The sequence below is a fragment of the Haliaeetus albicilla genome, chromosome 6, assembly GCF_947461875.1.
Source record: "Haliaeetus albicilla chromosome 6, bHalAlb1.1, whole genome shotgun sequence".
Lineage (NCBI taxonomy): Eukaryota > Metazoa > Chordata > Aves > Accipitriformes > Accipitridae > Haliaeetus > Haliaeetus albicilla.
Genome location: NC_091488.1, coordinates 463,283 through 490,407, shown reverse-complemented (window position 1 = coordinate 490,407; position 27,125 = coordinate 463,283). Strand labels below are relative to the sequence as shown.

The 27,125-nt window shown below is 39.7% G+C and overlaps 1 protein-coding gene across 9 annotated transcripts in view; it reads left to right on the top strand.

Annotated features, from left to right (window-relative positions):
• Positions 1-27,125, top strand: part of SCML2 (Scm polycomb group protein like 2) — a 74,893-nt gene that overhangs the window by 12,567 nt on the left and 35,201 nt on the right. For 4 of the 9 annotated variants that reach the window (XM_069784762.1, XM_069784759.1, XM_069784760.1 and 1 more), the window contains exons 2-7: positions 938-1,045; positions 8,313-8,381; positions 14,953-15,023; positions 19,758-19,992; positions 24,100-24,188; positions 25,637-25,880. In XM_069784762.1, coding sequence (XP_069640863.1) covers positions 1,024-1,045; positions 8,313-8,381; positions 14,953-15,023; positions 19,758-19,992; positions 24,100-24,188; positions 25,637-25,880 — 730 coding nt within the window. In that variant the 5' untranslated portion in view covers positions 938-1,023. The remainder of the gene's footprint in view (positions 1-937; positions 1,046-8,312; positions 8,382-14,952; positions 15,024-19,757; positions 19,993-24,099; positions 24,189-25,636; positions 25,881-27,125) is intronic. The other 5 variants (XM_069784766.1, XM_069784758.1, XM_069784765.1 and 2 more) reach the window with 2 other exon arrangements.

Sequence of the window (27,125 nt, the reverse complement as noted above, 5' to 3'; positions counted from 1 at the left end):
ATTTAAATTAAAAAAAAACCAAAAACTTGAACTTTTGGTTATGTCAGCTTTAACCTCATGGGAGTTCCTAGAAGGGAAATGATCAAAGAAGATAATTCAGAAATTTGAATGTATTTTTACCCATTATTACTTGAAAAGTTAATGGAAAAGGTTAATAAACTTGCTGGCTTTGTTGCTTTGAGGCTAAAAAGCTTCAAATGAGTTTGCCTTGAACTGAACACAGTCAGAGTTAAAAAAAACCTAGATGCTGGAGTAGAAAATCACAGTAGCACACACACAAAAAAATAAAGTTTGTTTTTGCTGTTTTACAATAGTTTAACTGATCTGGCACTTCTAGTTTCTAAACCCTGCAAGAATGTGCCTTGCTGCTTTTTATCTGCAGTTAAGGTTTCCCTAACAGGTTCTCTGTGCTCTGTTACAAGTCGTAGAGGGCAGGGGTATCGGAGAGCACTTGGGCCTTTGTCTAGATTTCTTCCATCAGTGTTTTGTTCCCCCTTCCACTGTAGTTGTGCAAGATAGTGTGTTTTACCCAAAGGTGTTTAAATCGATGATTGTTTAACTCTGTGCAAGTGAGGCAGGACGAGTGGGTTATGTATAAAAGTATTTCTTACATTTTTCAGTAGTGTTTGTTGGGGAAAAAAGGAATAAAGCACATTTTATATCTTTCTTTGTATTAGAAATCCACAGAAAATGCAAATCATTTTACAAGGAACTGTCTAAAACAATGAAATAAAGTTTGGGTTCTGTACCCTTGCTACTTTGATATATCCATTGTTTACACGCTGTTCTTCTACACATAGTTTGTTAAATGTTTGCAACTTAAAACCAGTGAGATAATTATACACCAATACAAAAAAAAATAATCCTCCTTTCCAAAAAAAGAAAACCCAAACCCCAACAACAACCTCCCCCCCTAACTTGTATTACTACTCCACAGGAAACTGTTGTGCTGAAAGGAAGAATTAACTGGTCTTTCAACTTCAGCCTTTTTATTGTGAGAGGGGAGATCACAGAAGTGTCACCATGGGGAGAACAGCAGCTAAAGGTAAGGCCTGGTAACTTTTATCCAAGAGGAAAGAAAATAGGGAACCTGTTAAATTTTCTTTTGAAGCTGGTGGGATTACTATACTGTTAGATTAAAGAAGACAGTTTATGATATGAGTACAGGTAAGTTCAAACTTCACGTTGTTTTAGAGTAAGTATGCAAAATTTGGCTTATCCTGGAGTTCTACAAGTTCAACCAAAGCAATTTTGTCCTGTGACAGCCTTGAAGCCATTATACTACTCTAAAATTGAAGAATGCATCTAGGGTGTGATATTAAATAAAATGTAGTGCTTTATTCTGTAACTGCATATAATTTAGTAGGACAATAACTGAGTAGTACAAGGAATCAGATTTTATCACAGTGAATGGCATTAGCAGCTGTCTCTTGAAGATAAAATTAACATTTTTAAAGAAATTAATCCACAAATGCACAATGTACTGCGAAAGTGTGATTTCTGCTGTGTCATGTTTGCAGATGTTTTTTGTGAATTAAGTGCTTTATTTAAGTGTTTATTATTTCACTCTTTATTCTAAAGAGTGAAAGTTAAGAAGAAACAAGGGTGTTTGGGTTGGTGAAACAAAGAGAATGTGAAGAGGGAAAGACCCACGGTCTGAAACCAGGTTGCTGCTGTTTTTCAGAGCTTTTAGATGGGTAGTCCTCCCCCATAAAAGGCTGCTAACACTTTTGTACTTTTCTTGAGCTTTCCACCTTCAGCCCAAGCTGCTTATACGCTAGTGCACTCCCTTGGTAAATAATTGTCTTTTGCTTTAATAGATTTTCTGTACTGGCAGGAGTCATCCGTTTAATTGTCGCACCAAGAGTTTATGGAGGAAGTCTGTCCCCTTCTCTTGTAGGTTTTCTGCATGGCTGTTGTCTAAACATACTAAAAGAGACACCCGGTTCTGGGCAGATAAGATAAGAATCCCACTAGGGAAGCACAAAAAGAAGGGAAAGGAGACATTTCATAGTCACTCTGTCTTGCTATCCCCAACTGTATGCACTGAGGATTGCTGAAGGGTGGCTAAAAGGTGCTCACAACCCTGTGTAGTAGGGAGTGAAGTAGATTCCTGGGCAATGGTAAGTCTTGGACTTGTATTAGTAAACCTAGTCTGAAGGCGAGTAACTGCATGGCATGGGAGGAGCAAATGTTTCTGTCACCCAAAGATATTTCATATCCCTCAGGAAGAGACAAGGGCTTTCTTTGAGAAAAGTGGCCTCCTGCCTTGTTTTGAACACCTGTCAGTTGAAGACTTTAAGGTGGCTAAGAAATAGCTGCAGAAATTTTGAAAGCGTGACTGTGAACTGCTTTTTCCCCACAGTGGACAGCAAGCAAATAGCAAGTCTTAGAAGATAACAGGTATATGCCTTCTCGTGTAGCACACCATTCTGTGGTAAAAACTAATACTGTCAAAAAACGTGATGCTTGCCAGCACACAGGCAAAGCAATCATCTTGTTTGTTGAAAGGTTAACTCTTCCCAGAAATAAGTGTTGCAGATTTTTAAAGCATCTCAGACAAGAAGCTGGCATTCAACATAGGAGTTTATAAGAGGAACTGTACATTGGTCACTGGGATTATCTTTACCAGACCTTATATTCTAAAGGTGCCTTTTCTGATTGTCTTTTTTGTTTGTTTGTTTTGGGTTTTGTTGGTTTTGGGGTTTTTTTTTGTATTCACAAGTCAGTCAAGATAGCTTTGTCTTTTTTCTTCCTTGTCTCTTAATTTCTTGCATGATAGATGTGGTTGGTCTTGCCTGTCTTCTGTTGAGTAATCTTATCAGCAGAAGAATTCTGTGGTTACAGATAGGGTGGGAGTAATGTAAACACATGGAGTTTTGAATTGGTAGGCAGAAAGTACCATGTTAAATAATCTTACTCTAATCTTGTTTTGTATCTACAGCTTTAATTTATGAAGTGCGCTTTAGAAAAACAGTTAGTTGGTGAACAATAGAATATGCTGCTTTTATAATTTGAGTATATGCTGGATTCTAATCTTGCTACCTAGAAGAAAACAATCTTTCATGGGGAGTTTTGAAGATAAGTATTTAGCCTGTATGTATTATAGGCTAAATGTATATATATTTACATAATGAATATATAAACTCTGTACACTTATATATACTACTATATTTTTGAAACTTTCTTTGAAAATGGTATCCCATTCTTTGTTGTTTTGTTTTTTTTTTAAAGAGAGCTAAGTAGCATGTGATTAAGTCCATAGTAGCACCATTTCATTTTTCTTCATGTTTTGGCAAAATGATCTAAACCTTACTGTGTTTTACATTGGAAAGTAGACTGAAACTTGTCTCTCTAAAAATGGACTTTATGAATAGAGGAAGACAGATAATGAATTAAACTGACATATTTTTTGGTCACCATGAGCTTCAATACTCTAGCACTAATAAGTCAGTTCTGTCTCTCAATATATGAATAAAGTTCCCATTTTCAAGTCCACTTTTCAGGTTTCAAGGAATTAGTCATTGAATGTGGCTAGGTGCAGGAGATGAAAGGAAAGTACTATTTGTACCTGCAGAAGTATTTCCCTCTTTCACAATCTAATTTTTGAGGTTTGACCTCAAAGTTTGACCAAGCTGAGGGTCATATGCTGTGGGAGTCATATTCCTCAGCTGAGTGATTTTTGATATAATAGTCTTCCATGTCCTAATGTTGTTCTCAGTGGTCTTTTGAAACTAAATTTACTAGAATTAAGGATATCAGAATTTCAAATGTAGATTGGCATGCATTAAAAAAAAGAGGGGGGCAAAAAAGCGCATGTATTTCATATTTATAAAATTGGATTTTAATAAAATATTATTTTCTTTAATATTGATTTTGAAAATAAATCATGAAGTCTTATCCACCCTAACTACTGACATTGGAAGAGGCACACCAAACCAAGGCATCGTAGCAACTGTGAAGTATAGACTGGGGGAAAGTTTTCTGAGGTGGTAGCAGATACAGGGTATCTCGTGTAAAAACAGGTTAGTAATTCTTGCTGCTATTAGCCTTTCATCTGCTTAGACAAAACACTCCAGCTTTGTAACGGTCTTCCCAGCGTTGAAGGTTGGAATGCATAAAAGCAAGGGGAGCCTTTGAAAAAAATCTTAATTTTATTCAGACTTATTTTTGGATGCTTCTGCGTGTGCTGGGTGAGTTTTACTTGAACGTTTTAAAGAGTAAATTTCTGGCCATCAAAACCAAGTGATAATGACGGTGCTTTGGGTTTATTATGAATGAAGAAGCCTCCATCTCAAATGAAAGATGTTTAAACTGCTATTGAGGAATCCATTTCTTCTCATTAATGTCATCATCTCTTCTTGTTGTCATAGTTTTCTAATGGCTGATGATAAGAAAAATGGGTTACCGAGAGTGTTCCATTTCAGCGTTTGTATTTGCTGTGATACTTGTGAGAGAGGCACTAAACGTAACTGGTACAGGAAATAATTTGGGTGGTGGTTGCCAATGAGAACGCATCTGGTGTCCAGGCTGTGGTTTTTCACATTCTTTCACCTGTTCTTGGTGTCTCTCATCATGAAAGGCTGTCGTCTCATTTGAAATCTGGCCCTGTGGGGTAGATACTCTTTCGTGACTCCGTTCTTTCAAGCTTTGGGTGTTCACAGGAAGCAGTTATTAGTTCTGTTCTATAAGTCTCTTATGTGGGACTCCGTTGGATTTCCTCTTCAGAAATAAGCGGATTGGGAAGTTATCTCTTCTGTAAGCAGTCAGCCTGATGTTTGTGACAGTCTCGTGACTGTTTTTGGGAAAGCCTGACTAACTGAGCTTGTAGAACATGGCAAAAGGCTCTGCTGGTGATTGCCACTGCCCAGGAGAAAACTAGCTGGATTCAGTTCAATCCCAAAGAGGCTGGATGGAATATATTTTGATCTGTAGGAGGAAGAAGGCGAATGTTAGCCTTGTGTCTTGTTGTTGTTACTGAACTAGTTTTAACACTGTCCCTTCTCAGATTCCCACTGGTGGTAGTTGTCAGGACGTAGGGTGTCCACTTGTGCGGGTTAAAGCCCTACTCCTGAGGAGGTGCTGGGGTTTTAGAGCTCTGTGGGCCCCATCCAGAAGCATTTCAGCAGGTCCATCTGAAGTTGACCTGCATAAGGATTTTTCTTTGGGAACCTATCAAGTAGATGTTTCAAAGCAAACTTTTTCCAAAAGAAAGAGCATGTAAGTCAAGACAGAAGACTAAGTCAAAGAGTAAACATAGCATTTTCTTTCCTTTTCAAAGTATCTGCAGTACTCTCCATATCTGCTCTAGGAGAGACAGGTGATATTTTTGCAGGACATTTTGAGCAGGTGTATTTTCTAGGACTGCGGAGCCCGGGTTATTCTTGGAAGGCGTCTTGGCCCTGAGTACACTAATAGGTTTTAATAGCCCTGACCAACCTCACCTGGGGCCTCTCCCTTCTCTGCCCAGGACCCCACGTTGGCCTCCCAGGCCATCAGACCCTGCGCCAGCGATGCCTGAACAAGGCCGGTCTCCAGCTCCCCGCAGCCCTGCCTTGCCATGCACCCTGCCCAGCTGGGCCCACCCGTGGGCCCGTGTCCTGTCCCAGCCTTGACCTGTCCCCACGGAGGGTGCCCGGTGCTGGGCTGGCCCTGGCTGGTGAGGCCCTGCCCGGCTGCCCCTGAGGGGGCCCTGGCCGGTGAAGGAGCACCACATCCTACCCGGCACAGAGCCAGGTGGATGGCTTATCCCCTCCTCACTGACTGAGCGGGGAGGATTTGGGGATTGATGACAGAAGATCGTCATCATTCAGCTCTTGCCGTACATGGCGATTCCTCAGTGAATAATGAAATAAGTGGGTCAGCAATGACGAACGTCACACATTGCTCGTCGGTGCTCTCTGTTTCAAGAAAAGCCTTACAGAAAACTTAGAAGAGAAGCACTGTTAGGGCTTAATCTTTGCTGCAGAGCAACTCGTATCTCAAGTGTTTCTGTATCACCAAATGCTTCTTATTCTAGGTTAGGAGTGTTATTTCAAGCGCAAGCCAAGGAACAGCTGAAGACTTAAGTGTAAGCAAATACAGGAACTCGCTGCCAGCACAATCTTTCTGTACAAGTGGGCCATCCCTTCACTTGTAACAGTTCAGGCTAGCTGGGGTGACCCAGGGTATGAGCTGAGACACACACCTTCCCAGAGGAGCGGCCCCGTTCCCGGTGCTGAGGCGCTTGTGAACCAAAAGAGTTATTCTGCCACACAGAGCTTGATAACCTTTTTAATTCTACAAAACTTGCATTTTGCTTGCCAACTCAGTGTCATATTTGAATTGCGCTTGAGTCCATGACTGTCAAAAGCAGGTCACCAGACCAACGTATTTTAAAGACTATAAGGAATGAGTGGAACTGGTTCCCTCAGTGTTCTCCATTCTAGCCTCCCAGTCCACCTGTGTCTCTATGTTGCGAATGAGTGGTTTGGACTGCTTAAAGAATCACCGTCAGGGGTATTAGCAAAAATGGTTTAATAGGAATTTATAAAAGCGCGACTTCACAAAGTTTGATGGCAAGGTTCACTCTGTTACTTAATGCGTGGATGAAACATACAAAGGAAGATCAAGTTAGAATCAATCTAGAATTATTTATACAGAGACTGCAGGTGCAGAAGGGTAAGAGAGAAACACACAAAGGAAAATTAAGTTAGAATTGATTTTTCATGATTTGCAGAGAGATTGGAGGTGTAAAAAGGTAGGGAAGACCCTCCCATTGAGTCATGAGGTTCAGAGGAGGCTCCCTTGCTTTCTAAACTCCTGATGGAGCTCAGGTGTGGCTGGATCCACTCCTAGTCCCAGACTTGGGCAGTGGTTTACATCTAAATGTATTGTGTAGCAGCATTCTGAGATTCATTTGCAGTTTGAGGTGAATCACCAGATGTAGCAGAATTTGATGATTTTAACATTTCCAAAGTGATTCAGTAGAATTTACTACAATCACAACAGTGACTTAGTGATAAATTCGAAAGGGCAATATTTATACTGTACTTGCTGTAGGATACCTGGGTCAATTCACACACGTGTGCACACAGACACTAAGATAGATATAAAGAAAGGTATACCTGTTAAAAGTTCCCCTCGAGTTCAGTGAAATATTCACGTCAAATGTCTCGGCATTTTCTCAATGGGCAAAGGGTATCAGCCCAGGTCCCATCGTCAGCTTTTGGCAACGGTCCTCCCATTTTCACAAACTGGAGAGTTCACGAGCTGTGAGAGGCAGCCCCCTCAGAGGGAGATGCTCGTTGCAGCCCACTGTGATCCAGGAGAGCTGAAAGGGCCTTACTTAGGACTGCTGTTTATAGGTTCAGAAGATGATTGGCTTTAGTCATCAGCAAATTACTGGAATTCCAGTAACACTGGTACTGTTTCACTCGAGCTGTGATCCAGACAAGGGATGTTCCGAGGCTGTCAGGGGGTGACTAATTATTCCTGCTTTCGTTCCCTGCCTCTGCCAAGCAACAGGAATTCTTGGTACAGCCAGCGCCTCTCCCCACCTTAGCCATGCAAGAGTTCCTGGTATGATCAAGGGACGTGTAACCGTCCAACTCATTACACAAAGGCCAAGGCCTAACGGGAATTCCTGAGATCGTAGAGCAGCCTGGGGGGGGAGAGGAAAGGGGAGAATGCACCACCACACATACACGCTGAAATCCGGCAAAAATGAAATATGACGGACTCCTTTCTGTATGTGTGTAGAGATGAATGATCGAGAAGGTAGATTCTTCTGAATGTTTTTTGTTTTTTTTTTTTTAAGAACTGACATATGCACTGAGGTAGCTGCTTGCATTTCAGTATTCAAGATTTTAAATATAAAATGGAATCTTTAACTCAGAAATACGCTTTTAGGGTGGGTTTGGGTTTTTTTCTTGTTTCTCAGTTCATAGTGGTCTAGACAAGATTTAAAAAGATATCCAGTGATCTTGAGGATCTCAAATTGTGTGTAGGTTGAGTAAAGCTGTTAAAAATTAGGACAGGGTTGCTCTTTGTGGAGCTAATACTACATTTTCTGCAGATAGATTTATTCTGATATGTAATGTAAACTAGTCAAAAGCTTTGCTTTTTCTTGCTGTACTTAATATATTTTGATAGAAAAATAGTGCAGTGATTAAGTTTGTGGTACAAATACCTTTTTGATTATGCACTGAGTAAAAAGAAAGTCAATATTTGGAACAAGACATTCTGTATTGTTTGAAAGCATTCTGTGTTATGCTGGACATCATTATGATGTGAATATTACATTTATTATGTAATGGAATCTTGTCTTTTAGATTCAAAGAATATTAAAAAAGAGAAAGATGGAAAGAATCAGCAGGCAAACAACCCGTCTTTAAAAAGTGGTAGGTATTGCAGCTGTCAGGTTATTAGTTAAGGTACCCTAAAAGAAAAAGCATCTATTTGGATTGTACTATTTCCTGAGGATTTTTTTTTTTTCAATCTCTTTAGCTATTACTCGTGGGTAGTTAAAAACATACCTTTGCTTTTGTCTAACTCTGTTAGGAAAGTATGTTTTGGTATTGAAAATGATGGTTGAAACTGCTTGACTTGAGCCTGATAGCTTTACTAAGCCAAGATAAGTACTCTTTGTATATATAATCAAAGATGCTGTGTAAACATTAATATTTTTTTTAGATCATTACTGATTTGTCTGTTCTTCTTATCATGTATTTCCCAGTTTCATGCCTTTTCTGCCGCAGTTATCTTCTCTTTCCTTAATGTGTTTGCTGATGCCAAAAAAGGATTTTCAGGTTAACAGTCTAGAATTTTTAGGATTGCTAACTGGATTAAATTGCCTGGGATTCTAATTTTACTTAAACAAATGTTTTCAAATCAGTTGTGTTTTTATAGTAAGCTAAGGAAACTACACACTTGCCAGAAATGATCCAGCTCCTTATCAAACTTAGCCTCTACTATCCCAACAGGTGCTGTAGGGCAGCATATACATGGGATTGTTGGCAGTTTAGCTTTTGTGGGCTGCAGTGAGAGGGCAGCAGCATCCTTATATACCCTTCGTATGTTCATGTGGGTTGCTTGAATCTGGGGCAGTAAGAAATGTCATGAGTAGAAGTAGAAAATCTCTTCAGGAGTTGTTGGTTAATTCTCAATAAAATGTCACTGAGTTACTTAAACTCTCGCTCTGCTTACATTTCTGTGCCCTCTGACTCCTAATAGATGGTCTGGTTCAGAGCTTTTCTTGGGTACCAGCAGACGAGTTCCTTATAAGTAGTGTAGTCACTGAACAAATGTGCTGAGATACTAACATGGTAGCTGTGTAGTTGAGGTGATGATTTTGCATAAAAGGTACGGTACACTGTTACCACCAGCCATAGTACAGCTTTCTGCTGTTACATTTGTCAGATTTAATTCTTCCATGTCTTGGGATCCTAGCAGTTATCTTTGTTATTCTTCCCTGTTACTTTGAGACAGGAAAGGAGGTGTATTTGTGTCTTCTTTTCCCTCTTCTGCAGTGTAAGAGGAGCTCCAGTCAAAGTGGACTTGGATAGCAAGTCTGTGTTTTAAAATAACGTCTGACATGACAGACGGAGCCCCATAAGACGCCCCCTCACCAGCAAAGCGCTTTTCATATGTGGGTAAGATAACCATATTTCATGAGTCACTGGAAAACGTCTCTGCCTCCTCCTGCAGTAGAGAGCAAGGTGTTGAAAAAGCTTTGTGGAGAAGCAGTGCTAAGCAGGCAAGCCTTATTTTGTCATCTGTGTTCTTCTACTTGGGATTACGCTGTTAATCTAGTGTCTGAGCACTGAATTTACTCATGAAATCTAGACTCAGCTCTATCAAACACTTAGAGAGGAGTGCCTTGCTCAAGATCATGCAAGATCTCTGATTTTCTATAGATGAGATGCTAATTTTTATCCTGTGTTGTTGCTTGTTGGTGGCAAGGAAGAAGAAAGAGCCTCTTGATGCTGGATGAAGATGCCTTACAGTGCTTTGGGCTAGCATCCAGGAAATCTCCAGAGTTTTCAGGGGGATGTGTGATAGGAAAAGTTTAAGAAGAAGGAAGATACAGAGATGTGAGAAGAACAGGTGAAAAAATAGACTAAAGTGGGTGGAGAAAGACAGGAGGAGGAGAAAAATTCTAATTGAATGATCACAACATACAGAAGGAGGTACAAGGTATAAAGCGGGATATGAAATACCTTACACTTAAGTTACTATGTTTGCAAGAGTATGTAAACCAAAATTAAAAGGAAACCTCATCTTTGACAAAGAGAGATTGTAGGCTGAAGACTAGAAAAGATACGTCTCTGTGTCAAAGGTCTCGAATGCATGCCAAGGGAACCTAGGGATGAGATGAGAAGACACAAGGTGCTCTGTCTGCTTAAACAGTGTATAGGCTATGGTGATACTGTATTAAATTAACCTAAATAAACCAGGACCTTAAATCCTACCTATCTACAAGTGAAACTTAACTCATAGTTTAAATCTTCAATTTAAATTTTGTAAAACTTTGCCTTAAACTAAACTGAAGCATTATGTACAGTAGAAGACAACAGGGAACACTTTAGCGAACTGGGCATCCACTTATTATAGGAGTAGATGGGATGCCTCCAAGGGTGCTGAGGTAGGTGGCTGATGTCGCTGTGAGGTTTCTCTCTTATTTTGGAGAGATCATAGTGATTGGAGAAGTTTCATGATGACTGGAAAAGGGCAAACAGTATGCCCAGTGTCAAGAAGGAGAAGAAGGGAGCACCTGAGGAATTACAGGCTGGCCTGCCTGACTGCAGTCTTCACGAAGACTACAGAGAAAATCCTCCTGGAAGCCATTTCCAAGCAAATAAAGGACAAAGATGAGATTAGGAACAGCTGAGATGGGTTTGCCAAGTGTGAAATGTGTGTGACTGCCTTTTGTGATAAGTGATTCTGTAAACAAGGGGAGAGCAGTGGATGTTGTTTGTATCGACTTTAGCAAGGCTTTCTGTATGGTTTCTGTAGTGTCCTTTAAGCCAAACTGGTGAGATGTGGTTTGGATAGGTGGATGGAAGACTGACTGGACTGCCAGTCAGTACAAGGTCCACCTGGCAGTTGGTAGCTAGTGGCATTTCTCTGAGGTCAATACTAGGGCTGATGGTACTTTATGCCTTACTGACAGAGGGGGACGATTGGACAGAACATGCTGTCAGCTAGTTTGTGGGCAGCATCTAACTGGGAGAAGTAGCCGGTGGGCTGGAAGGCAGGACTGCTCTTCAGATGGACCTTGCCATGCTAAAGAAGCCGGCTGACGGGAACCCTGTAAAATTCAAAGGCAAATGGAGAGTCCCTCCTGCACCTGGGCAGACTGGAGCCCTGCAGCAGCCCAAGCTGGGAGCTGGGCTGCCCAGAAAGCAGTTTTGTAGGAAAGGCCCTGCAGTCCTGGCAGACAGCAAGCTGAGTGTGGGCCAGCAGTGTGCTCTTGTGGTGAAAGACGTCAACTGCATACCGAGTCCTGTCGGCAAAACTGTAGGCAGCAGGCCGAGAGAAGGGGTTTGCTGCTTCTTGCTGTTTGTGAGACCGTTTCTGGAGTACTGTGTTCAGTTTTGAGCTCCCCAGTACAAGGAAGACACTGCTGTACTGGAGCAGGCTGGCTGGCAGTCCACCAAAAAAATGAAGGAGCCAGAACGCACGATGTAAGCAGAAAACTGGTAGTGAAACCAGAAAAATGGTTTCTTCAGCCAAAAAGGAAAAGCTTATGGGAGATTGTCTTGCTGTCTTCAATTATCTGACAGGCGGCTGTGGAGGGGACAGAGCCAGGCTCCTCTGAGACGCAGTGGAAGGATGAGAAGCAACAAATACTGGCTGGAGCACCAGGAATTCCTACTTGATGGAAGGAAAGAAATCTTCACATTGACGGCGATGGAACCCTGGAGGAGCAGGAGGCTGAACTAGAGAAGTCCTGGGGTCCCTTTTAGCTTGAGTTACTTTGTGATTGGCAGGCTTGACAAGAGGTGGGAGGGTGTTGATACAGCATTGCAGAGAGCATCAGTGGTCATTGACCCATTGGTCATTGCCAGTAACTATGGCATAAACATATTTCCTCCATCTTTAAATTAGTCAGGCTGTTCGCCCATGCTGATTGTCTTAGATCACAGTTTAGAGTCTCACTCCTGTGTTGGTTACAAACTGTTTAATGTTTTTTACACAAGGTCCTAGTTACTTTCTGGTGGTTTTTTTTTTCCTGTTTCCAATATATGGTGTTTTGTTCTTCAGCATAAAAATTCCTTTCTCTCTCTAGTTTTCACTTTGCTGGTAGGTTATAAAGTTGTGCTTGTTGCATAATGGGTTTTTCTTACGCTGTTTAATTCAGCCTGCAGGTTTGAGTGGGAAGAGAAATGCATGTTAAATCATTTAGTGCGAGCTAATTTTCTTAAGGATTTTTATTTCTCAGAAGTTGCATGTTTTCAGGGGCTTTAGATTAGAAATATATATATATAAAAAACAACTGCTTCTTTACCTGTGCACACTGAGAATACAGAGAAGCTTTTTGTTTAGGGATTTCTTTCAATGTGATTATCTGCCTAGACATGCATCTTACATGTTGCAAACATACATTCATCTCCTATTTCTATGACAGTGGTAATTAAATGATAATTAGCACCATATCTGAGAGCTTGGTTTTAATTTAATACAGCGTATCTTCGCAGGTGGAGAGATTCTGGTTTAAACTTCAGGTCATTTCTCCTTGATGAAAGAGGTTTTCATAACCAAGATTTAAAGCAAAGAGCCAGGCAATGTTGTTTTCCTCTTGGCTTTATCTGCAGCTGGCTGCTTGTGTTACCTTATGTGTCTTCCTAGTGAATGTTCCCTGGAAAAAGACCTTGTGTTTTTCCCTCTGTACTTTTGGGTCATCCCGCCAAATTTACAGTCCTGTTATAACAATTGAGATCATTTGGGAAATGCTGGTATATAGAGATAATTTTTTCTGGGTTTTCCAGGGGTTTCTCCTGGTGAAAGGTGCTGTCTTTGAAGTATCTGCATTTATACAGTCCTTAACACAGCGAGACTCTGATTCATGGTTACAGCTTTTACATCATGTTATATCTGAGACAGCTGGGATGTAGCTAACATTTTCTTTTTGCTAGATTTAGTTTTATTGAATTGGGTACTTTAAAGTTTACTAAGGTAAACTCTGACTAAAAAAAAAACCTTTTTTTTTTTTTTTCTTTTTTTAAATCAGGAGTCAACCTGAAGTGGCAGCTTCATTATTAGACTCAAAGAAGAATTTTTATAAGATGAAACATTTGCTAGCAGTTCATGATATTTAATTTTTGCAGCCTCCTTGGCCTGTCAATGAAAAGAGCAATGGATCTGGAGGCTACTTTCTGGAGAAAACTCTGAAGAGCCGTTTCCTGAGCATGCCTTCCTGAAATACAAATATCTAACATATGCTTAAGTTTATGTACCCTGCCTTTTGTGAGTAATACAAAATTGATGTAACTGTATAAATGTGTGAATAAAATTTTCATTCCCGAATAGGCAGATTTCCAAGATGTTGTATGGAAACATCTTTGTTACCAGCCTACATACAGTCCAGACCACCGAATTAACAGCTTTTGAGATTTTACTGACTCGTTACATAGCTAACAACCACATGGCCTCTGCAGTGCCAAGAACAAACTACTCGGACGCTTTTAAGTCTGTTATGCCAAAAAGAGAGCATCTCAGTAAGCCAAGGGGGTAGTTCTCTTCTGCTTCAGGCACTGTATATTTTCAACTAAATGCTGTGCTAACGCAGGCAGACTCTGGGTTTGAGCCACCATGCATGCTTCAGAGCAGCAGTGTGTGAGTGCTGGAAAATGCTGCTGTTGTCTGATTGTTTCTTTGCTTCTCCTCTCTCCTGAACATTGCAGAAATGTGTTTAACTGTGCCCAGTGGCATTTTTGGAAGGATTACTGATAAACCCGGCACAGTCTCCCCATCATCACCAAGGATTTTGCTATAGGCCATGTGAATGGCCGTTGCTGAGCCGCTGGGTGGCATCACTGCATCATTTTGGGGTTCATGGGTGATCCACTCTTCAGGAACATCAGAAACATGGCAGCTGCCCAAACAAGAAGAATGAGCAGGAGAGCTCACTTAGATAGTTTAGGAACAAAAACATTAGCTGTGCTATTGTAGTTTTTCTCTGGTACTTTGTATTAGTTTAAGTAATGCTTGCTTCTATCTTTGATGTTAGTACTTCATACTGTTCCATTCATGCAAAACTGATAACACTGATTAAATCAAATGTAGCATACACTCACCCATGCACATAAACAATGCCAATGTTAATGCTGGAAAAAATACCATGATTCTGTTGCTGAACATTGCCATAGTATTTACCCTACAAAGAGAAACCTTTATCAGACTTTAGATGAAAAGAGACAAAGATGCAGTTGGAAGGCTGTGCTAAGCCTTTTGCTTTCTAGTGGACTGAGGATAGTATTCTCAACATACATTTCAACAGAATCTATGTGTCTGTGTTTTTCAACATATATCATCTCAGTACTCCTGTGAGGTTATCATATCAGTTCTGCTGTTAGGGGAACTAAGATACAGAAAGGCTAAGGTGATTTGTACAAGAGCGCTTGGGAGGTCCTTCTGCAGATAATTCAGTCTAGATATCCTGACTTGTATCTTTGTATATGGACCATAAAAAAAAAAAGAATTTGGGGAAGGTTTATATTGATTTTGCCTATTGTGTGATCACCCCATGAATTAACAGTACTCTTAAAGCTCCTTCAAGGGTTGTATGTTTTTCAGAGGTGGAGTTTCTATTTGAGAGTAATCCTGTTCTTGAAAAAAAAAAAAAAGTATTCTATAGTTGCAGCCTATAGTTGGGTTTTTTTCTGTCCCTTTCTTTCCCCACCCCCCATTTTAATTTAAGTTCCCTTTAAAAACTGTCTGTATGGTCTTTTTTTATCTTATGTCTTCCAGAACAGTTTAATTGGGATGATTATCTGAAAGAGACTGAATCAGTAGCTGCCCCTCTACATTGTTTCAGACAGGTATGCCAGATACTATTCTACAAGTGTGTGTGTATGTATGCATGTTATGGGGTGATCCTAGAGCAACTTTTATGTTCAGACTGCTTGCAAACTTTCCATTTGACTTCTTTTGATCTCTAGTTATCAGTAGCTTACAGTTTTGGCAGATGCTAGCTACTGAAGTTTTTTATTACCGGTTTCTGCCTCAAGCCAGACTTTGAGGGTTTCATTAAAATTGTAGCTTCAGACTCTGTTTTCCTTTTAAAAAAGACTAGTTAATGAAAACAGATAGTCTTATCAGAGTTCAAAAATATTTTCTACTTTTTTCAGTAATCTTAGAGGTACAGTGGTTTTAGTGAGAATTAAAATTTGGCTGATCGTCAGAGGAAGCTTTCTCCTGCCCCATTTCTGAAAGAGTCCTTTCAGTTCTGGCTAGCTACAAGATGTATCTGTGTGTATGTAGTAGGGTTCATTCACCACTTCTTTTCTGGATCTCTCAAATATGTTTAATTTTGTCTCTTTCTGAGCAGAGTGCTTTTTACTAAGGAGTAACAGATATTGAAGTTAAAATAAATCAAGGGGTATATATGGGAATACAAAGAAAATACTGGATTTATAGTGAAGGGTGTTTAATGTACTGTCGTATATTTTACATTGTGCCCTGCAAATTTGATTCTGCCCCATCCGATGGTGTGGTATGTATTTGCAGATGCAGTTTAAATCTGCCATCTTGTGTGAGCCAACAACCTCCCTGGAGGCCCTCCCCAGAGGGCCCTCTGGAGACTGAGTCGACCTCTGCAGGCATCTTTCTCTGTAGATGGAGCTGGGGCCAGTATTTTCCCCAGTTGAGTAGTATCTTAGCTGCGTAAAGTTAAATAGGAGGAGTTTTGGTCTCTATGCCTTCACTGTGTTAGGAAGATAGATGCTGAAGGAATTGGATAGTTCAGGTTGGTAGAACTGTAATAGGTGTGACAAGCGGTGCATGTCTAGTTTAGTGGATTGGGCATGTTCAGAAAGGTATCTTCTAGGGTTTCTTGGTAGTCTGATGGTACTGTAAATGATACTGGCCTCCAGCGGGGACCGAACAAAAAGCAACATGAATGGAATAGTCTGAGGAGGAGAGGAACTGTCACTCAGTGAATCTGAAATAGTTGCAAGAATGGAGAATAGGGAGAGAGAAATGCAGGTAGTACCATTTCCTTGCAGCAGATCTTGAATCTCAGCTTGCTCTTTGCAGATGAGGATAAAGGACAAAGAGCCCCTCACATTCTGCTTTCAATGGCAGATGGCCAAGTATAGCAGTGGCTATAGCTCTGTCTGAGTGGACCTTCAGAAATTAATCCTACAGTATGTGTTTTTCATAGTGGATACCAGCTCAAGGCAGAGACCTCAAACTCTGCTTGGGTAGAGGCAGAGGGCAGTAGCGTATCCCTAGATCATTCTGAGGTTACTTCCATATTCACAGACCAGAGACCACCATGACCAGAGTGTATGCTCCCGAGAGATGTAGCTACTGCAGAAAGCTGCTCAGAAGCCTTTCCTCGTGCCTTTCTTGCATCTTCCTCTTCCCTCCTAATGCTCAAGAGGTCCAAACTGAACAACTGAGTAACGCCTTAAATAAAGACGCTTAAGTGACATACATGGACTGGGAGAGATAAATCTGAGTGACCTGAATTGTTTAAGGAGTGTGTGGGTTGGAACGAAGAGCTTTAATTTCTGTGCATAGCAAATTTCAAAACAATTTACATATGCAGACTGCCATTTTTTTCCTAAGACCTTTAGGTAGAAAGTTACATGCAGTGTTAATTAGTGCAGAGGCAGCTCCTTTCACTACATAATGTTTGCAGATTTCAGAAACTAAAGTACTTGAGCTTTCTGTAGAACTAATTTGACTTTTATTGGGTGTCGTGGTTTAACCCCAACTGGCAAATAAGTACCACCCAGCCCCTTGCTCACTCCCCCTGGTGGGACGGGGGAGTGAATCAGAAGGGTGAAAGTGAGAAAACTCATGGGTCGAGGTAAAGACAGTTTAATAGGTAAAGCAAAAGCCTCACACTGCTTCCCATCGGCAGGCAGGTGTTCAGCCATCTCCAGGAAATCAGGGCTGCATCGTGTGTAATGGTGACTTGGGAAGACAAAACACCATCACTCTGAATGTCCCCCCCTTCCTTCTCCTTCCCCCAGCTTTATATGCTGAGCATGATGTCGTATAGTCTGGAATATCCCTTGGGTCAGTTGGGGTCAGCTGTCCCGGCTGTGTCCCCTCCCAGAGCTTTGTGCACCCCCAGCCTGCTCGCTGGTGGGGTGGGGTGGGAAGCAGAACAGCCCTTGAGTCTGTAAGCACTGCTCAGCAATAACTAACACATCCCTGTGTTATCAACACTGTTTCCCACACAAATCCAAAAAGTAGCCCCATACCAGCTACTGTGAAGAAAATTAACTCTATCCCAGCCAAAACCAGCACATTGGGTTACACATGAATTGTACGTGTTCCTATCACTCTGTGTAATGCAAAGAAATATACTGCTGTGGCCAGCCACAAAACAAATAGCAAAGAGAAGCATAATTTGACAATTATATCTAGAATTTGTGACCTGTGGGAGTTCTACAGAGTTTAAATTTTGTAGTAATTAAAAATAACCCGGGGAGCAATAAATTAAAGCCTCTGCCATGAATTAAGATACAGACACAGACAGCTAATGGAAATGGATTAAAGTATTTTATCTGTTGCTCTAAGTTGTTTATAATTACTACTTAAAAATTTTGATGCATCCCCCATACCTTTCTCTCACTCTGAAACTTTTTTTCCAAGCAGTTGAAAATGTTAAATAAAAAAGCTCAGTCCCTTGTGGTTTGAACAGACCTTAAAATGAGGCTGCTACTGAGCAGGTTTTGTTGTTTTGCTGTAAGGATGGGCTGGCATGGAAGAGCTACCTTTTTAGTAGAATGCCTTGAGTTGTTGGTATTTAAACAAGCTAAACTTTTCTACAAACAAATAAACAAACTCCCCAATTTCTCAATTTCAGTTGCCTTTCATGGTTGTAGAAAATAACAGCTTGACAAGCAATATCCTGAAATTTAATTGCCCTTTAAATTTAATATGCTCAGGCTCCCCTTTCAGACAGCCTGCTGTCTGAATGCAGCATTGGCAGATGCTACGCTCAGTGTTCACTGAATATTGCTCGATTCTTTGGGTTTGGGGCTCGGGCTCCTCCAGGGCTCCTGCCATTGATCTAGGGTGTGCTGTCAATAGTGTACCTGCACACCATAGCAGGTAGAGCAAGATGTATTCTAAAGAATTAAATGTGGTGGAGACTATGTCACTAACACTTCTTGCGGTTGCAGATTTCTTCAGCCTTTTCCTGCATACCCGGACAGATAAGTTCGCCCTCATCTGCTTACTATGGGATCCCTACCTGACCTGGTTAGGCGGGCAGGAGAAGGAACACAGGAGTCTTGCAGACGTGAATGCCAATGGTTTTGGTTTTTCTACTGTATTAGGATTCAGATTGTGTTAGTCTGTATGGGGTACTACTGGGTTTAAATATCATGGGGAAGGCTGCCTACAGTCCTTTGTGTCTGTCTTCAAGAGCAGCTTTGTACTTGAGTTGCAGGAAAGGGCTGCCAGGGTGGTAGGAGAATAGTCATCCTCTCCTAAGAGAAACTTCAGTGCTTGGCTTATTTAACTTGTTGAAAGAGTACTGAGAAAGGGTGGGGTTGCCCCCTGTAAATACACTGTAGATTTTGTTGTTATTTGCAAAGGTGCAAAAAGAATTAAAGTTAAATGATACTGTTGGCAAAAATTTCCATTAATAAATTTAGGCTGGAAAATGAGGAGACATCTAAAGAGAATAGTGAGAGGCATTCAGTCCCAGTTTTGAATGTCATCAGATGATATTGCCTGCAGTACTACAGTAGGCAAGTAATCAGACTGCGATCCAGTCAATCTCTGCCAGTAGTGTATTGATACATGAGTAAAAAATATTATTCTTCTCTTTTGTTCATCTTTAGCTTGTGACAGAAAGTTCTGCTCAGACCAAGTTGCATTCGAAATGTTCCTTTTCCCTGTGCTAATTAAATTGGCATTTCATTGTATGTGTATATTCAGTTTTCTGTGAATAAGCACAAGCTGCAATTTTTGTCTTAGCACAGAACTTTTATGTGACTTCAGGACTGTGTTTTCTTTCTGTAAAATGCAGTTAACACTAACTCCTTTTTCTGCCTTCTTTCTCTGTATTGTAAGCTTTTTTTTTTTGATGCAGAAACGCTTTCTTGCCTTGAGCTTTTGTAGTGCCTAGTGCAGTAGGGTCCAAATTTTGTTTACATTTCCAAGATATTCCTATAATGAGAGTAATTATTTCGTTTGAATTGAAAGCTAATAAATCTTGTGGGTGGTTTTTTTTTTTTTGTGGGTTGATTTGGGGTTTTTTTTGAGTTGAATGTCATGTTTCCTAATGTACTTGTTTTCCATTCACTTCAAGTATTAATCACTGTTCCCCCATCTTTATGTTCATATCTTTGTCAGGATTCCCTTGTTACCCTTCTTAGCGTGCTTATCTTTTTAGAAATCAGTCATGTTTATGCAATAGGAACATCAAGTATCTGACTTGTTGTTAAACACTTACAAGTTCAAAGGCTTCTTTATATTTACCATTGATATGATATGTTTGGATGAATGAAAGCTGTATATTGAACTGGCTGGTAAATTTAGCAATACTACAACAATAAGAAAAAGTCTTTTACCTTTTATTGTAGTCTAGAATTCCACCTACGAATGATTTCAAAGTTGGCATGAAACTGGAAGCCCATGATCCTCGCAATGTTACCTCGGTTTGCATAGCTACAGTAATTGGAATCACTGGTGCCCGGCTAAGGCTGCGGCTGGATGGAAGTGACAACAAAAATGATTTTTGGAGGCTTGTGGATTCTTCGGACATACAGCCCATCGGGACCTGTGAAAAGAAAGGGGGCATGCTCCAGCCTCCACTTGGTAAGAAACAAAGCTTCTGAACTAATGTGTGTGGAGTATTGCTTTCATTAAGTCCATTTTACCTTTCTGTCTGGGCAATTTCAATGGTACTAACATTTCACCAATCCATTATTTAATTGAAAAAGAGGTAAGCAAACTAATTCAGGCTAAGTGAATTGTGGCTGCTTCTTCTTTTTTGGATTCTTTTGACATAAGAATGAGCAGAATAATTAGTTTTGACTTCTGTTATTTTTTCAAAATAGTCCTTTAATATTAAATGGGAGTGTCTGACAGCTTTCTTAATGATGAGATACACTGTCATGTGCCCACTCATTCTATAAATGTTACCTCACACACACCTTGTCTTACCAGTGCATATGGATACAACGTTTTGCTTGATGCTGTGTGTGCTCCTTTTAGGAGACCTTCGTAAAAACTGGGGAAAGTTGACTTGCCTTTTTCCTCCTCGGTAAATCCGAATGGCCCACCAGAAGGTGCTTACTGGTAACGAATCTGTGAAGCGCTCCGCAGGGCTGCAGGAGGTGCATCAGTTCAGACAGTCTGATGTTTTCTTGGGCACTGAGCAAACTGGTTGTGGTCTGGGAAAGGCAGCATAGGATGGGTTAACGGCGGTATTGCAGCATTCCGCTCTGAAGCAGGAAAAATAGCACTCCAGAGCTTTAGCAAACTGCAAGCTTATGTTGTATGTGATTCTCATCTCCTCAAAGCGACACGTGTTGGGGGATGTCTGATCAGTTTGTCATGACTAGTTTGTGAGCACAAGGAATGCTCATGAACAAGGTGTAGCCTTCCTGTGCTTAGAAATAGTAGGCAGTATTTCTTGCCTTCCATGAGCAATACGGGTGACAAGGTTATGTGTCTCCTCAAACTGAGAAATAGTGCTTGGGCTTAGTTTTATTGAAGAAGTTTATTAAATGGGGAACTGTACAGAGGAATTCCTTGCTATATGATGAATAGTCAGAGGTCATTTTGACTAACTACTAGGGGTAGTAAAGTGTGATATCACCTTTCTTTACTGTGATTAACCTGTATATTTAGATCTGCATTCTTGTACCATTTTTGTTATAGATTAAACTTCTAGGTGTGGAAATCTTTAAAGAAACACATTTTTTTCAATTTGGCCTGAAAATAGTTCTACTTTTAAAAAGGAGGAAAAATAATGACCAAAATTTATCTTAAATCACCAGCCCCCAAAGCTCCCACAACAGCAATACCCCCCCAACCCCATTATCCTGTTACCTTCTGTAATTTTTAGATGAGACAAGAAATAATGTTCTTAATATAAGAAACAAACTGTAAGCAGAAATTGGTTACTACTGGTTTCCCATCTTATGGTTATGAACCTACTTCTGGTTTGGTGTCATCACTAACTCCTACAGATTCCTCATCAGAGGTTTAGTGAAGATAGGTATGCTTTCTCTTAGTAGCTTCTCAAAAGACTTGTCATCCGTATTTGCTAACAACTTTCAGTTCTGTTTGAAAGGTGAGGTGAAAAGTACACCTGAATTCACTACAGTATGAAACTTGACTTGCTTGTAGAGAGGCAGACAGATGCAGGTGCAGTTGACATAACCATTAAGACACTTCACATAGATTAGAAGGGTAGATTTTTGTGCTGTTGTGCTGCTTCAGAAACACAAGCAAAGCAATGCAACCAGCGTGCCACTCTAGAAAAATATTATTTGGGATAGATAGATACAGTTTGAGCCCAGAAGGGCTTCTTTTCCTTCTTTCCTGTGGATATATAGAGGTATTGAATAAAAGCACTTGAAATTCTTGACACCAGGGGGAAAAGATTCTAATTTTTTTTTTTTTTGAGAAGTTACTCAGTTTAACCTCTCTGAAGTTCTTGGTATAACCATGTAGAATGAATGCAGTGATACCATTATGAAAGAGGGTTGTAATAGAGAAGAGTATATTGATTCCTTCAGCTACACATAAGTACGGTTTTAAATATATGGTTTCAGTTCAGGAGCATAGTGCTTTTTAAAATGAGTTTCTAAACCAGTCTGATGAATAAAACAACTCTGATTATGTGTAATGGGGCCAGTTGGTGAATTAAGAAGAGAAACTTTCCATGATCATCAGTAGAAAGGTTGATGCCTTCTCTTTGGATACTGTTTCTTACTCCTGTTTGATCAGGCTGCTTGTAGTACAGAACCTAGCAAGCAGCTGTTTCCCTGCACCCAGGCATGTAAGTTTACCTGTCCTCCTAACAATTGCTGGTTATTCAGAGAAGAATGCAAGTGCCATTATTTTGTCCCTCCTGCCCTAGATTTTTCTAGAGGTAGGCTAAATTCCAGCAATCAAACATTCTGGCATACCTAGCTAAATTTTTGAAAAAGCCTTTTTGGCAGTTTTACAGCATCCTGTTCCTGGGCAAAGCTGGGAGCTAATTGGGTGTGTAATTACCTCCTGTTAGACATTTAAGCAACTGATTATATTTTTTTTTTCTGAGTAGTGGGGAACCTTCTGGATACTAATGTTCTGGTTCTATCATAATAACTAGCTAAAATAGTCCCTCCTACCTGATTTTTATATAGGTTTAATTATGCCTGTTATATAAGGGTTTTGATAAAGTGGTTAATGTAGCAAAAGGTTCCTGTTCCAGCCTCTGTTTTTTCATAGGTGAGCTTTTTTGTTGTTGAGAGCTCAATGTTCTCAAAAAATTACGTTGAGGATAAAATTTTCTCTGGTTTTACCAGGACAACTTAAAGGCCAAATGAAATTAATTGAAACTGTTGTTTAGTTGTCACTCCTTGTATATGTCTTTTCTGGGCTAGCTGGTTAGGAATATTGATTTTCAGTAACCACACATGTTTAGGTTGCATAAAGACTACGATATCAAACCAGGACTGGTAATCAGCTCAGCAGCCCTCAAATTATGACACCATTTATCAAATATGAGTTTTGTATTCATTTAGGTGTTGCGTGGGTAGTTCCAACTTGAAACCTGTTTATTCAGCTGAAGACAGCTTAAAGCTACTAGTTAAAGAACCATTATAACATATAATCCAGTTTTAGATGACTTAATGATTTAACTGATCAAGAATTGCAGGTATTTTCCACCTTTCTAGTTACTTTTTTTTTTTTTTAAGAGAATTGTCAAGGCTGAGTTACGAGGGAACTCATCAGTTCCTGGCAGATTCTGATTTGCTTTGTGGAAAAACTTCTGATTTGCTCTGTTATGTCTGTTTTTCTGTAGAACTGTGCCAGACATATAACTGCTAAAGATGTAGAAAAAATGTCCACTCTGTCTGTTATCTTACTCATTCCTTTGAAACATCCATTTGGAAAGCGCAGAAAGCAAAATGATTTTTTTTGTTTTGTTTTGTTCCTTTTTTAACTGGGAAGTAGTTGATTCTGAGGGAAGATTATCTGGAATAAGAATGTTTTCAGCCAAACCTTTGTTCTGCTTGAATAAGGTAGTTCATCTAAAGAAATCTGATTATTGTTTGTGCTTTTTATTCACTTATTAATGAAGAATATTAAAGTAGAAACATCTTCCAGTTTATGTTTTCCAATATGATACATTCTTTTATTAAAATAATTCTATTTTTTTCTTATCTTATGTGTTTGGTTTTAAAGGCTATTTATTAATTTATTTTAATGGGGGAGGGAGAAGAAACCGATTGTTCTTTTTTTGTCTGTGGTCTGGTGAAAGAATTACAAGAGCCTCAAAAATAGAAAGATATCTCCTCAGTAAATGAGAGAAACTGGAGCAGAGGATGTTGTTTTAGAATGAGACCAAAAAGCAGACCTGAAAAGTAAGCTAGGCGCTTTTGATGGGAAAGTTCCACTGGACCAGGGACTGTGTGGGACAACCTTATGATCTTCTGTAATAAACTTGGATGTTTTAAGTCCTAGATGTTTATCTGTAGTATCACAAATTAGGATGACTGATTCTGCAGGCAAGTCACTTAATGGAAATGCATTGCACGGCTTTCTGTAGCAACAGCGACCCTGTTTATTCCTTCTTGGCTACTTTTATTTTGGCCAAGTCCAAAACAGAGGGAATGAGGCATTAGTAAAACAGACTTTATATCCTTCTCCTCCAATTTTATTTTACAAACTGAAAGTAGGGCTATTTGTTTGTTTGTTACTCAGGGTTCCAGATGAATGCATCTTCTTGGCCAATGTTTCTCTTAAGAACTCTCAATGGAGCTGAAATGGCACCCGCAGCATTCTTTAAGAAGGTAAGAAGAAAGGGACTGCTAGTAAACAACTTTCCATTGACTGGTCCATGGTTACATTTTTTTAATGAGGATGTCAAGATATTACCCTGTTGTCTGCAGCACAGGAAGGCAAGACTATTATTTAAAATTACTTTGAACTGGACTGGCAAGCTACAAAGCTAGACAGGAAATGATCTGCTTCTAGTCCATTGAGATGGGCATCTCTTTTCCTGAGTTGAGACTTTAAAGTGTGGTCTGTTATTTAGAAAAATTATGTTAGCTCATTTTTTGTGTCTTGTGGATTTAAGATACAATGCATATCACATTTCTTAACAGTATCATATTCATGTGATTGTGCACAGGAGTGAAAACAAAATTTAGTGGGGAATAAGAGCCATTGGAATACAGTGGTGCCTGGAAAGGTTTTGTTAAAACGTTTTCATTGGGCACGTACTCATAATTTAAAATGTAGTTAGGAAGTAGTTGAAAATAGCAGAAAAAGCTGTTCATTGTTTTAGATATGACTCTTGAGTAAGTTACTGTGAAACATGAAAAATTATATAAAAACAACAGTAATGCTAAAATGACTTGTTAGTTCAATTTTTTTGTCGAGGTGTTAAAACCCTGCTGTTACATTGAGTGCCTTCATTTTTGATACTGAGAGTGATGTTGACATGTATGTCAGCAAATCAAACACTTCGGTTCAGACCTGTAATCGCATTGCTTGTGTGTTAACTTTATATAATTATATTTTTTTTTTTTTAATATAAGGTAATATAAATTTTCTGAAGCATGATGAGCCATGCTTCCCTGTGCTAGCCTACCAGTATGTCTGAGATGGCTTTTGGATAATGAGGTTCCTGAGGCTGAGGTAGTAATTCAGGTTCCATCGGGTCACAACTCCTGCTGTGGGGGTACACCTATGCTGGTCACATTGACTCAATTTTTGTTTTTCTTTTGTCCACTTCAAATTGGTCTAAGGCCAACTGAGTTAACAGAGGCCTATAAATAATGTCCAATGGTAATGAATTTTTCATGAAGTAATTGGGAGGTGAAGCTTTTACCAGACAGTTATCAGTCCCCAGAAACACCCATTCCCTGAAAACCTCCTCTTCTTTATTAGCATGTAATAATTTCATTTTAGTGTCTTCGCTGTCTTGCTGCCCAGGCATAATGTATTGGGTGCAACCTATTGCTTATGTAAATACTTCCAGCAAGGCCTTTCTGTCGTGGAGAATTTTGCTAATTATTCCAGCTGTGTTTGTAGGAACAGAATCTGGATTTTTATAATACATAAGAGCAAAAGCAAATCTGAAATACAAGTAAGTTTCCTTGAATGTCTACTATAACTTTTTGAGAGCAGTAAGTATGAGAAGTAAGGGTGTTGAAGAAAAATAGAGGGGTTTTTTTATTATTCTTTTTTAAGAGGCCACAGAAATACAAATATTCTACCACTCTTACTTTTGCAGGAGCCACCAAAACCTGTGCCAAACTGTTTTAAAGTTGGAATGAAACTTGAAGCTATAGATAGAAAGAACCCATACTTGATTTGCCCAGCAACCATTGGAGATGTTAAAGGAGATGAAGTTTTTGTTACATTTGATGGCTGGAGAGGAGCATTTGACTATTGGTGCAGATGTGATTCTCGAGATATTTTCCCAGTTGGATGGTGTAGCTTGACAGGAGATGCATTACAACCACCAGGGAACAATGGTAAGATGACCAATGATACTGCTTAATTATTTTTCCCCTCAATTACAGCAGAATTTTAAAAACAAGCTGCGTGTATGCAGATAAGACTGAAGATTTGATTTATGAGTAGCTGATGAGGATGAAATGTTAAATTTTCTTTATGTAGTTTAAAGCTAATAGGATAGTTTCTGGGAAACAATTTTCATCTGTTCATAGTAACTTTGGGAACATGTTTTATTTAATACTGCTGGGAGGGCTTTTGATAATCTCTAATTTTTGTGTGCTTGTGAAGAATCTTGGACTTAAACTAGATTTGCTGTTTGTATTATAGATAGTTAAATGCTCCTGTTTAATGATACTAATATATTGGCTGCAGCAGCACTTTATATTAAGCTAACTGCTAAGAAAGTAAAGTAGTCTTTGCTTCTGTGACAGTTGGAGCTTTAAACTATATATTTAGTGTTTCTTCCATCATACTCAAAAAATTCTGTTTTGAGGCTGCCTATTCTGAATGTTTTGTCATCCTCATGCCTTTAAGGATGTTTGTACATAGGGTTATAAAGTCCCTTTAACTAATGGACACCGTGCTTTATAATGTACAGCTATCTACCTTAGAAAGAAGGGAGATGGAATAAAGAGGGATATCCCTGAATGTAATCCCTCTGCTACTCTGGGGACCTCCTGTCATGTTTCTGTAGTGTAAGGCTTTTCTGTCAAACTGTTTGGGTTCTTCTATCCTCACTCCCTTCAAATTTGACAGGAAGAGAGGTTTTTAAAGAGGGGAATGGTATTTTAATTAATTATTTTAATATTGTTGACCAGAAGAGTTTGTTCTTATGGTGAGCATTTTCACAGCTAGCTTTAGGTGAGTAAGGAATGAGTAGACCAGTATCACAGAACTCTCACTGGAAGTACCAAAGGAACAGAAGCAAGAAGGCAAGGAATCAGTCATTTCCTGCTCTCTCCATCCCCATTGTTTTTCTCAATCTTTTGCCAGCAGGTCAAGAACTGTGTGGAAAATCTAACTGAAATTAGATAAGGGTACCTCTGCATCCTTGCCCACACCTGCCTGTTTGTAGTTACTGTCTGCAGTTACTGCCAATGGTCATAGTACCTGTAATCTAGTTTAGTCTGTTTTAGCGGATTTCGGCAAGGGAACAACTATGTGTGTGGCTGGCCTGGCAGATGCAGGATGATCTGCCAATACAAACCTGGAGTGAGAAGGCAGGGGGAAGTCAGGTGAGGACAATCTATATTCGGTCAGAA